The 12,655-nt window shown below is 46.6% G+C and overlaps 1 protein-coding gene across 1 annotated transcript in view; it reads right to left on the bottom strand.

Annotated features, from left to right (window-relative positions):
* Positions 1-12,655, bottom strand: part of SCD5 (stearoyl-CoA desaturase 5) — a 76,198-nt gene that overhangs the window by 11,612 nt on the left and 51,931 nt on the right. Inside the window, exon 3 of the mRNA XM_006110901.5 lies at positions 6,874-7,079. Coding sequence (XP_006110963.1) covers positions 6,874-7,079 — 206 coding nt within the window. The remainder of the gene's footprint in view (positions 1-6,873; positions 7,080-12,655) is intronic.

Here is a 12,655-nt window from a genome sequence, read left to right as displayed (position 1 = left end):
TGGGGCGACCAGCTGAAATCGACTCACCACAGACGAGTAGATATGCGGATTTGTTGAGCCCTGTGCATATATATTTGTATGTACATGCAACCACACTTCAGTTGCGGCCCTCGGCATGTGCTGAGTATCATTATGGCCCCTGGGGCTTCCAAAGTTGAATCGAGACCTGTATATGTGTAAGGGGACTGTTACCCCTTACTAAAACTCTGTGGGAGTTTTTTGGTTTACCAGCTTCAGAAGGGGAAGGGTTCATGAGACTGACAGATCCCAGAGACAATGGAAAGCAGTCAACACTCCAGCTCAGCCTGACTGACAGGTTGTAAGTGGGGATTGTTCTGGCTCTGGCTCTGAACAAACAAGCTGTGTGCAGAAGAGGTCCTGCAAAGACAGAGAGCTGAAAGAGGAGAACAAGAAGAAGTCCTGCAGCGACAGAACCAGACACAGACAGGCCAAGCAGTGCAGACCCTGTGTTGAGCAGCAGACTGGCAGTGCTCAGAAAGCCAAAAGGAACAGAGAAACAACACAAGGAGCTGGAACTGGCCAAGCAGCACAGCCTGCAGCTGGATGTGGTGAGCTACTGGGACCTGCAAAGTGTGGGGAAAGGCTCTGGACTGGGAGAGGGGTCTGGCCACTTAGAGACTGAGGCTGTGTGGTCACTGCCAGTGCAAGCGTGTCCAGCCTGCAGCCCCTTGCAGCACATCCAGGGCTTCTAAGGAAGAGACTGTGAACTGTCCTTACACTCTGCAGACTGCTGTGTTGATGTCCCTGTGCTACAGAGCAGGGCTGTGTGTTCCCATTTAACCATTCTCATTGTTTCTTATTCTATTCTCTTTAATCAGTTGATGTTTAATAAATTGTATTTGCTTTGAACCTTATGAAGTGATCACTGGGCCAAGAAGGCCTGCAGTGTAAAGAGAGCACCTCGGAGTGGGGACACCCTAACTCCTGCCCCTAGTGACTACAAGGTCAGGGATTAAGCCCCAGGAAACCTGGGCCCAGCCTTGTTGGGGTTTCAAGGGCTCTGCTACTCAGGAGAGTGGAGGGGGAGCCCTCAGGATCAGGGAGCCGTGGGGTAAAGGAAGTGGGAGCGGGGACTCAGATCCTTTCGCTGGTTCATTTCACCGGGGTGTATAGAAGCCAGGAAAGTTCCCCACAAGAGCGGGACCATTCCCCCGCTTACATATGCAAATAGCTTCTGTCACACTGATGGGCATGAAGACAAAGATTAAGGCAAGACTTCACAAAACACAGGCCCCATTTAAGTAGCCCTGGTCTAGAGCTATTTACCAGGAAATACATCTGTATACTTCACTGGCTATTGGGCTGGTTACTCACTTGGGGATGAGTCTACCCAGCACAGGTATTTCAAAATAAAATGTGAGCATCTACACAGCAAGTCTGTTATTTTGAAATAATTTTGAAATAACGGATGGCTTATTTCAAAATCTGTAAACCTCATTCCATGAGGAAAAACGCCTCTTCCGAAAGAGCTATTTTGGAATAGCAGTAGTGTGGACGCTCTACTACTGCTGGTTCAAATTAGCTCCTCATAGGGCCATTCAAACTGATTACTCCCCAGTGACTCCTGGGGCTCTAAATCGAGATAGCGTATCCACATTAGGGGAGCCTGCCTCGGACTAATTTTGAGGCTTCTCTGTAGTGTAGACGTGCTATTTCAAAATAAGCTATTTTGGAGTATTTCTTCCAGAATAGCTTCTTTTGAAATAAGTGTGCAGGGTAGATGTAACCTCGGTGCTGAACCCTGCAGTTTTTACTCATCTCTGATGGCCCTATGTGCTACTAACTGTTGCCTAGTGGATAGAGCATGGAACTAGCATTAAGGAGGTCTAGGTTTAATTCCACTGGCCTGCTGCATGACCTAGGGCAAGTCACTTTGCCACTCCATGTCTCTCTTTCCCCATGCGTAAAGTGGAGATAAGATGAGCTATGGATGAGAAGCACTGTATACAAGATAGGTACGATCACTATTATACCAAAACCAACTTCACTGAAAAGGAACTGCCGCTGATAGGGAGCCCTGCAGATTATCAACTCACCACAGCAGAGAGAAAATCTGGTTGGTTTCCTAAACTGAAACAAATAGCGTCACAGTAGATATTAGCTGCAGCCAACCATTGGGATCTTAATCTATTTTTGCACAAAAATTGTACTCATTTAAGAATGGCATTATTTAAAGTAAATGCAATTTGCCTTCAATTTTACCTTCAAGTGCAGTTTTCTGCTTTAGTACCACAGAGAACACTCAGAAAGTTTCTAGAAACAACCCTGCACTAAAGAGATAAAATCAATTTTTCTTTCTTAAAAGCCTGTTTCCTCCCCTCTTCCTTTCTTGCCTTTGCAATTATGTTTCCAACAGCCTTCTCCAAAGAAATGTGTGAAGATTAATTACTTATGAGCAGCCAAGCTAATACTTGCTTGTTAAATGTCAAGAGTTTTTCTGTTCTTCCACAAGAATGTTAGTAGTGGAGCGGTGGGTACTTTGATTTCAGCTCTCTCCTTGCCTATTTGTCAGCTGCTGTCAATAGGCTACCTGGAAGATGTGTCAGCTTTTAATGGTAAACTGCACAGGCTGACTAAGAGGAATAATTAAACGACTTTGCCGAAGGGGGAAAATTACCATAAAATTGCAGCTGTTTTCTGTCAGAATGAAAATTGCATTCAATATTAATCTGCCTACAGGGAAAAGACAGGTAATGTCAGCTAGGCCGTGGGAAGGCTGAATGCAGTGGGGGAAGCTCCAGATACATATAACTTGCTTATTTTGTGTTTCAAAGGGGAAAAGCACTGAGTCATTCAGGGGTTTATGACAGGGAGGAATATTCAAAGCCATAAATTATAAGCGATCAAAATGCTGGAGATCAAACCGTACAGAGCAAACCTCTCTGAGTACCCCTGAACTTTGGGAAAGTTCCACTTTGGCTGCCAGCTTTGCAAGCGGGACCGGTCTCTATGAAATGCACCAAACACAACTTGCCCTATGCTCTGTATGACTATTAAGGTACATCAGCTGGCTCAACTGTGTGTGTCAAAGGCACTACTACCCTAACTGCCAGTGAAGATTCTTCTTGAGCGCCACCGCAGCTTTTGGAGCAGGAATACAGGCATTCTCTCCCCACTGTGTGAATAAAAGTCCTAAGAGGACTTCATTACAATACGTAACAAAGTTCTATCTCAACACACTGATGGATTTCCCTAGTAAACCTCACCTTGCACTGGCAGCGGTCCCATGTCCTTAGCTTTGTTAAACACTTGAGATTTGCACTAGGATGTACTGAGAACTTTGATGCTAAGGAATTAGCACAGACACAATGAGAGGAGAATTCTCATGTTTGTTGATATCTTGGTATTGAAGCACAATGAGCATGTTGGCCATTAGCACAGTGTTTATTTTCACTTCCACTACTCAGAGGGCAAAGGCACAAACTTGTGCATAAAGGAAGAAGAAAATTAGAGGATATGCTCTAGTTCAAGCAGAAGTGAAGGGCAAGAATTATTGTGAGAGAGCCTATGGCCTATGTTAGAGATCTGACCAGATCATGCAAATTGAGAAGTTAAGCAGAATGCTAAACTAAGCCAGGAGGGAGGCAAAAATAGGGAGAGGGAGGGAAAAGGAGGATGAGTGGCAGAAATGTGACAGAGGAGGAGAAAAGGAACCAGAAAGCCATGTGGTGTAATTCTAGGTCCACCAGATAGAGGAGCAGCAAAGAGGACCTAAAGGTAGAAAGACAAAGAAGAGAGACAGATAGAAGATAATCTGCAATATTACCAGATGGAGAACAGGCCAAGGATTGCTGAATAGGCTGAAGACTAAACAAAATCAGGGCAAGAGAATTTAAAGGTGCCACAGGTAGGCCTGGCTAGCAGTAGGCCTGGTCACACAGGGACTCAGCACTAGAGAATGAGCTGTGGCCTCTAGTTTGTCCTCAGCATGACAGGCAAAGGGATCCTGGCTCAGAGGCTGAAGGAACTGGGCTTAGTCTGCAGAAGAGAAGAGTAAGGGAGGATTTGATAGCAGCCTTTGGAACCTGAAGGGAAGTTCCAAAGAGGATGGAGAGAGGCTGTTCTCAGTAGTGACAGATGGCAGAACAAGGAGCAATGGTCTCAAGTTGCAGTGGGGGAGGTCTAGGTTGGATATTAGGAAAAACTATTTCACTAGGAGGGTGGTGAAGCACTGGAATGGGTTACCTAGGGAGGGGGTGGAATCTCCATCCCTAGAGATTTTTAAGTCTCTGTTTGACAACGCCCTGCCTGGGATGATTTAGTTGGGATTGGTCCTGCTTGGAGCAAGGGTTGAACTAGATCAAGGGTTTTCAAACTTTGGGTTGCAGTTTGTAAGGACAAGTTGCTAGCTGGCCGCAAGATGCTTTGTTTACCTACAGGCAATCACAGCTCCCATTGGCCACAGGTCGCTGTTCCCAGCCTATGGGAGCTGCGGAAAGTGGTGCGGGGCAGGACACCACGTCTCACGGTTCCCATTGGCCAGGAACGGCGATCCACCACCAATGGGCATTGTGACTGCCTGTACCTGAGAGGCGCAGGTAAACAAAGCATCTCGCCCTTACAAGCAGCGACCCAGAGTTTGAAAACCCCTGGACTATATGACTCTCTGAGGTCTTTTCCAACCTTAATCTTCTGTGATTCTATGAATTGCTCAGGACCACAGGGGACACCCCCAAGGTTGAGGCATGGGGGACACAAAGGGGCCTATGCCCCCAAATGCCATGGGTGGGAGAGGCAAGAGGCTGGCCAGCAGAGCCTCAGGGCAGTCCAGGAGAGGCCTGATGCCCACAGCAGGGGTCTCCCCCCACACTCACTGTCAGCATGGGGGAAGCAGAGCAACATGGCCCCAGCTTGCTTTGCAGTCCCGGTGAGCTACTCAGGGAATGGCACTCACCACCAGGAAGACCCCTGCTGCCGGCATCAGACTCCCGGCCCTCTTAGTCCCCCAAGACACACTGGCTGGGGGAAGAGGCCTGGTGGGGGCAAAACAAGAGCAGGGAGAGACAGGCCTAAGATGGAGGAAGGTTGTTTTAGCCTATCCCTGGGCTGGGAGGGGGTCACGTGGCCCATGGTCCCCTGTGTCTGCCCTCAGCGATTGCCCATGGGCACCACAGAGCTGTTCAGATTTTGGCTTCAGCCCCAGGTAATGGGGCTTGGGGCCCAGGCTCAGTCCTGCGCAGTGGGGCTTTGGCTTTCTACTCTGGGCCCTACAAGTCTAACACCAGCCATGCTTGGCAGACCCCTTGAAACCTACTCACAGCCCCTCAGGGGGCCTAGATCTCTGGTTATGTACGACTGCTTTACACAAGTAGTCTCATTGCTGTTAATGGCGCTGACTCTTCATGGGGGTACGTTGCTACTCAATGGTCCAAGTACTGCTCTGTGTTACACCAGTGTAAAGGTAGAATAGCTCCATTGAAATTAATAGTATTGCTCCAGATTTACATTCATGTAACTGACAGTGGAACTAGACCTAGACGAGTAAGGATGTCTCCTAATCTGGCCCATTAGAGAGATACAGTTTCTCCTTATTATTACCAGACATCTTTGTTTGTCAGGAACTAAACAATAACGTTTCCATTCTTAGAACAAACTCCTGTTGACATAACAGGTTCGTGTTCCTGAGAAAAAGAACATTTAAACTAAATTCACTAGACTAAATAATCCAAATCTGAATTGACAAATCCGAAGCATTGCCACGTGACAAGACAATCTTCCTTGCACAGAAACGTACCTTCTGTCACAGTTATATAAGTGAGGTCCCAGACGGGATATGATTCACTCAAGCAAAGGTAAGGAGCCAGTGTTGGAAACTCAAAAACACAACAAAGGGGACTTTGAAAAGTCCCGTGGAATTCTCCGCTGCTCTCCAAAAAGACCAAGGCATTGTGTCAGTGTCCTTGGGGCAGTCCCACTGACCAGGGACCGATTCAGCCCTTTCTGGGGATTTTTGCAAAGCAAAGACAAGGCAAGACTTGGCTTGACTGGTCCCTCTTCCCAGTGGCGTCCAAAAATAACACCCTCATTACCAAACAGCATTGATCCTGTCTGACTTTCAGGGCCACACACTCCTGTGCACACACTCACTGCTGGGAATATTGCATCACACCCTGGGCTGTGACTAATCAAAGAAAACACAGAATCATAGAATTATACAATCCTAGGGCTGGAAGAGACCTCAGGAGGTCATCGAGTCCAGCCCTCTGCCCAAGGACCAATTGCAATGAAATGAAGCTTTCCTTTCAACACAGGCAGAAGCATCCAGATCAGTATCCCCTACCATAGTGAGGATAATGGACTGGGGAAGGTGCAGTCTGGTCTGTACTAACTGAACAGGCCAAGCTGACGGCCTCTCATTGTACAGAGGAATTAAGGTACTGGGAGAGGCAGCAGTTCAGCTCAGCTGGACCTGTGGTCTGAGTTGGTGATAGTTCCGACAGAAGGATGTGTTTTATTCCCCAGTGAGGCTGCTGCTGAAGATCATGGTTACTGGAGGCAGTGATATAACCCAATTAAAGGTTCAAGATGCACACGCTTTTTTGCGGTCGGGGGGAGGGGTTTATGACATCATTTCCTGGTGGTTTGGGAAGAGAGGAAGGTAAGAATGCGGCCATCTGCTCTGGCAAGGGGGCCTGGGAGTAAAAGCCTGCAGCACCAGTATCCTTGCACCCCACAGGTTAACGGTGTGTGTGGGGCGGGGAGGGGAGGGATACTATTTCCAAACAAGTTTAGGGAAGGGCATGCTGGGGAGGAAAGAAAAGGAAAGTATAAAATAACATATCACCAAGAGCATCTCTCCCACCCGTCTCTGCTCAGACCCCCCTCGGGCGCAGTTCCATAACCTTCACTTACTTTCTTTGAAACCGCACCACAGGGTCATCCAGCAGGTCGGTGAAATCCAGCTTCCTGCCTTTTTCTATGACATCACGATGCTTGCGGACAAAGAGCCAGCCAATGTGGGAGAAGAAGAAGCCACGACAGGCATTGTGGGGGTCAGCGTCCGTCTCCGAGTACTTGTGGTGCACCCGGTGGTCTCGACACCACTCGAAAATGTCATTCTGTACAGACAGCAAGAGGGGGGAAATAGAGCGTTGGCATAATGACTTTGGTAGCACCTTGTCTCCCCACCACCCGCCAGCCACATGCTCATATATTTGAACCACAGAATGGTTCTCTAAATCAGCGAAGAAAAATAAACCATGTCAGATTAAATCAGGAACTGAACCCACTGGGGGGTTCACTAGACCCTGCTGCTTCCTCTAGGGGTTTCCATCCTCAGAGGAAGCAGAGTCGGAAGGATTTTAGGACACTACATTCCTGGAGCACTGAGGAGCTCAGGGTGTCCCTGTCTCCACAACATTCAGATATGGATTCAGCCTCTCCTAAAGTTGCTGGACTCCAGGGCTGTGTCTAGACTGGCCAGTTTTTCCGGAAAATCAGCCACTTTTCCGGAAAAACTTGCCAGCTGTCTACACTGGCCACTTGAATTTCTGCAAAAGCACTGATCTCATGTAAGATTGTCAGTGTTCTTGCGGAAATGCTATGCTGCTCCCATTCGGGCAAAAAGTCCTTTTGTGCAAAACTTTTGTGCAAAAGGGCCAGTGTAGACAGCCCAGCTTTGTTTTCTGCAAAAAAGCCCTGATCGCGAAAATGGCAGAAGTGCTTTTGTGGAAAAGCGTCCGTGCCAATCTAGACGCTCTGTTCCGAAAATGCTTTTAACGGAAAACTTTTCCGTTAAAAGCATTTCCGGAAAATCATGCCAGTCTAGACGCAGCCCAGAGGTTTTATGGAGCCCATTATAGAGATGGGGCATGTTGTGAAGTATAGATCTAGATTCATGCTTCCCCAGGCATGGGCAGTCACAATTTGCTCAGTGTCAGAGAATAACCTCCCATAGTGGCAGGTGCATCAAATGTATCCAGGTAAAGGTGAGAGACACTGGTGGTGCTGAAATCCAGACAGTGTCCGTCTAACTGAGTTGAAGGAGACATTCAACAAATCTGCCCTGATCTTGTGCTTCTTAGTGATTTTCAATAAGCCATACTGGGAGGTTGCAGCAGCTACAGGCCCACAACAACACATCCCTTTCCGCATGGACATTCCTCTTCTTCAGGATGCAGATTCACAAGTTTTCAGAACCTAGAGCTGAAAGAAATCCAATCCCCTTTCCCTGTAGCTATGCAGATCAGTGGCTTAGGAGGAGTTCATCTCCGTGACAGAACTCCTCAGAGAATATTTCTGAAGATGATTTTCCCTGCAGGTCTCAGAGTCAGCAGCATCTGGCCTGGGAACAGGTAACTCCCACTCTAACAAACCACGCTGCTGTTAAACTGCTGCAAGAGATGCCGTTTGGGGGATGGCGGCTTATTTCTGAGTTCTGAGCAATGGAGCCAACATCACTGTGGTGCTCACAAACCCAATGATGGTGCCTTCTCTTTACCATCCCACACATCATCCTCCACCTACCGCTCACAAGCATCAACCTATCTAGCAACGAACACAGCACAGAGAATGGGTCAGACCGTGTGAGGTACCAACTACCTTCTTCTCCCATTGAACTCATCACAAGTTCAGCACCGTACAGGATGGGGCCCAAGATGCGGCAAACTGCAGTAGCTTATCACCAAAGCAAAGCTTCAACAGAATTTTAAACTCCTCAGCTACCCATAGCTTCAGCACCAGCAAAAACTGCCCACAGATAGGCTGGGAAATTAAGGCTCAGCAAAGCCAACGATGGTTTTCACTCACCGGTCTTTTGTCATATGATTGGAGCACTGTCAGGAAGGGTATAGACTGTTCAGGAAGAACAGGTAGGGGAGAAAAGGAGGAGGAGTTGCACTGTATGTAAGAGAGTAATATGATTCCTCAGAGCTCCAGTATATAGAGGGAGAAAAGCCTGTTGAGACTCTTTGGGTTAAAGGTCAGAGGTGGGAGCAACAGGGGTGATGTTGTGATCGGTGTACTCTATAGACCACCAGATCAAGTGGATGAGGCTGACAAGGTTTTCTTCAGACAACTAACAGAAGCTTCCAGATCGCAGGCCCCGGTTCTCATGGGGGACTTTAATCACCCTGACATCTGTTAGGAGACCAATGCAGCAGAGCACAGACAATCCAGGAAGTTTTTGGAGAATGTTGGGAACCTCCTGAGGTCTCTTCTAGCTCTATGATTCTATGAACTTCCTGGTACAAGTGAAACAAAAAACAGGACTATGCAGCACTTTAAAGACTAACAAGATGGTTTATTAGGTGATGAGCTTTCGTGGGTCAGACCCACTTGCTCAGATCAAACTAACTACCAGACTAACTCAGCTACATTTCTATCACTGGTACAAGTGCTGAGGGAACCAACCAGGGGCCATGCTCACAAACAGGGATGAATTAGTAGGGGAAGTAGATGTGGATGGCAACCTGGGCAGTAGTGATCATGATGAGATGGTCGATTTCAGGATCCTGATGAAAGGGAGAAAGGAGAGCAGCAAAATACACACCCCAGACTTCAGAAAATCAGACTGACTCCCTCTGCATCAGAGAACTGATGGGCAGAATCCCCTGGGATGCTAACATGAAGGGGAAAGGAGTCCAGGACAGCAGGCAGCACTTAAAGAAGTCTTATTGAAGGTGGAGGAACAAACCATCCTGATGTGCAGTAAGAAAAGCAAATATGGTAGGCGACCAGCTTGGCTTAGCAGTGAAATCCTTGGTGAGCTTAAACACAAAAAGGAAGCTTACAAGAAGTAGAAACTTGGACAGATGACTAGGGAGGAATATAAATACATTGCTCAAACATGCAGGGTTGTAATCAGGAAAGCCAAAGCACAATGGGAATTGCAGCTAGCAAGGGATGTGAAGATTAATAAGACAGGTTTCTACAGGCATGGTAGGAAAAAGGGTGGCTAGGGAAGGAGTGGGACCCTTACTGGATGTGGGAGGTAACCTAGTGACAGATGATGTGGGAAAAAGCTGACGTACTCAATGCTTTTTTTGCCTCTGTCTTCACAGACAAGGTCAGCTCTCAGACTACTGCACTAGGCCACGCAGGACGGGGAGTGGGCAGCCCTTCGTGGAGAAAGAACAGGTTAAGAACTATTTAGAAAAGTTGGACATATACAAATCCATGGGGCGGGTTTTAATGCATCCGAAGGTGTGGAGGGAGTTGGCAAATGTCATTGCAGAGCCTTCGGCCATTATCTTTGAAAACTCATGGAGACTGGGGGAGGTCCCGGGCGATTGGAAAAAGGCAAATGTAGTGCCCATCTTTAAAAAAGGGAAGCAGGACAATTCAGGGAACTACAGACCAGTCAGCCTTACCTCAGTCCCCAGAAAAATCATGGAGGGATCCTCAAGGAATCCATTTTGAAGCACTTGGAAGAGAGGAAAGTGATCAGGAATAGTCAACATAGATTCACAAAGGGCAAGTCATGCCTGACCAACTTGATTGCCTTACATGATTAAATAATTGGCTCTGTGGACATGGGCAAGTCAGTGGATGTGATATACCTTGACTTTAGCAAGGCTTTTGATACAGTCTCCCACAACATTCTTGCCAGCAAGATATGAAGGTCAATTAAATGGCTGACGGCCAAGAATGGTGGTTAACATGTTTACCTGCCCTGTGGGTCAAGCATAAATTCTATAGCCAGAGTTTTCAAGAGTGGGCACTTAATGAGGCACTGGAAGGGATTAAAATGCCATGACTGGTCTGATTTTCAGTGGTCCTGAACTTCCACTGTCTACAATGACAGCTGTTGGGTGCTGAACACCTCTGAAAACAGGGCAGGCCACTTATTTAGGTGCGTAACTGTAAATCTGGGCTCCAAATTTTAGGTGCCCACATTTGAAGAGATTAGTCTGTGTTCTCATCTATAGCAGTGTGTTAAACAGAGACTTCTCAATGGAGTGGCCTCCTCTTCTTTCCCCATCTTAGTTACTTCCAGGGCACAACAAGGAAATTCTGTGAAAATTCCAGAGCAAGACAATAACAAAGATAGAGTTTATGTTTCACCGTTATCGATGAAAAATGCAGTAAGTCCAAGAAAACAACTGTAGAGGGCCACATTTTGTGAACCGAGAAACTTTTGTTGCCAAAGTTCATAGACAGTTTTGCTCTGTATATTAGCTGCTGACTTCTGAGAGACTTTACGGGGTGAATCAGTTCTGCTGAGGGGGACCAAGCCATAGAGCCAAAAAAACCTGCCTCAAATCTGTAAATGAGAATTTCATCACGCTGAAATTGTATCTGGGAGACTTCCCTGGCTGTACATAAATAACCTCTTTTGACCTCCATTCCAGCAGAAAAATTAAAGAACAATGAGACACAAACTTGACCATTGTCTCCCTGCTGTAGTAATGTGAGACAAAGTGACATTTATACGGGAATGTGATAGTAACCACTGGAGTCCCGATTCCTGTCATGTGACAAGGATATTAGTTTTTCATAACATTAACCTCTGCCAGGTGACTGGAACCAAGAAATAGAGACAAGTCTCTTTGCAGCATTCCTGTATGTCGCACCTTTATTACATGATGTCCGAAGAAAACTAAAGCTTTGGTGAAAATGAAGCATATGAAGTCACCTGAACCTCAGTCTGGCTGAGAACTAATGGAGATAGTTGCATTGCTTCCAAATTTCTCTGGAAGCAAGTGGCACTGCAGAGAAACCAGAGAGGGTGAAATCCTCCAGACTGCTACAAGGGCAGGTTCGGAGACATTGAAATTTTACAGTACACTCCAGGGAGCTACACAAAGTCACTTACAAATGCCAGGCATCTACAAGAACGACCCTAGGGGAAGGGCGCATTTTCTTTACCAAATGAAACTATTGATCATTATGTAAAGTTATTTTTGGCTTAGTAGATAACCAGGTCAAAGCAATTTTAGTGAAAGACATTAACTTGGCTCTGCATAGAACAGGGGATATTTGCAGAGCTAGAGAAACCTGTTCTTCCCCAAATGGGAAGTGTTAGTGAGCTGCGAAAGAACTGACGCGCATCTAATTAAAAATGTATAAAGACAGAATAGAAGGGCAAATAAAAAGAGAGACCAGAACTGTTTGCAATCACAACATGATAGATAAAGAAGTATAGTGTCCTACATGTAACTGCAGCAAACATTAGCACACATTTGTAATAAGTACAAAAGTAAAATGCATACCCGAACATACAGCTAGAAGACAACCCTGTGAGCAAAATGCAGACCAGATTTCTTTGTTGGGGCTCTTGAAAAGCTTACAAAACTAGGTTTTCTAGCACAGCAGTTCTCAAACTTTTTGGGCTCCGGGGCCCTTTACATGCGTAAAAATTTATGCAGAGCCCCAGTGGTCCACTAATTGTATGTGTTGTACCTATCCATGTTTCCAGTTTGTCAACCTCACGGAGTCCCTGGAGATGTCTCGTGAAGCCCTGGGGTTCCGTGGAGCACAGTTTGAGAAACACTGTTCTAGCTGATTGGTGTGTGATATAGGAAATAAATGAGCTACAGTGAAATACCATTAGATGCTGCAGCTGAGTGCAAGTAATCAGAGCCAAATGGCCAGTGACTGCCGGATGTTAAGTTTAGAACCATGGCTTGTTTCATACAGTAGGCACAAAATAAACCCATGTGGCAGAGTCACTGTGGCACAGCTCAATAAGAAG

This window comes from Pelodiscus sinensis, chromosome 4, assembly GCF_052426305.1.
Source record: "Pelodiscus sinensis isolate ZL-2025 chromosome 4, ASM5242630v1, whole genome shotgun sequence".
NCBI lineage: Eukaryota > Metazoa > Chordata > Testudines > Trionychidae > Pelodiscus > Pelodiscus sinensis.
Note: the sequence above shows the minus strand (reverse complement) of the source record. Positions and strands in the feature narration are given on the sequence as shown.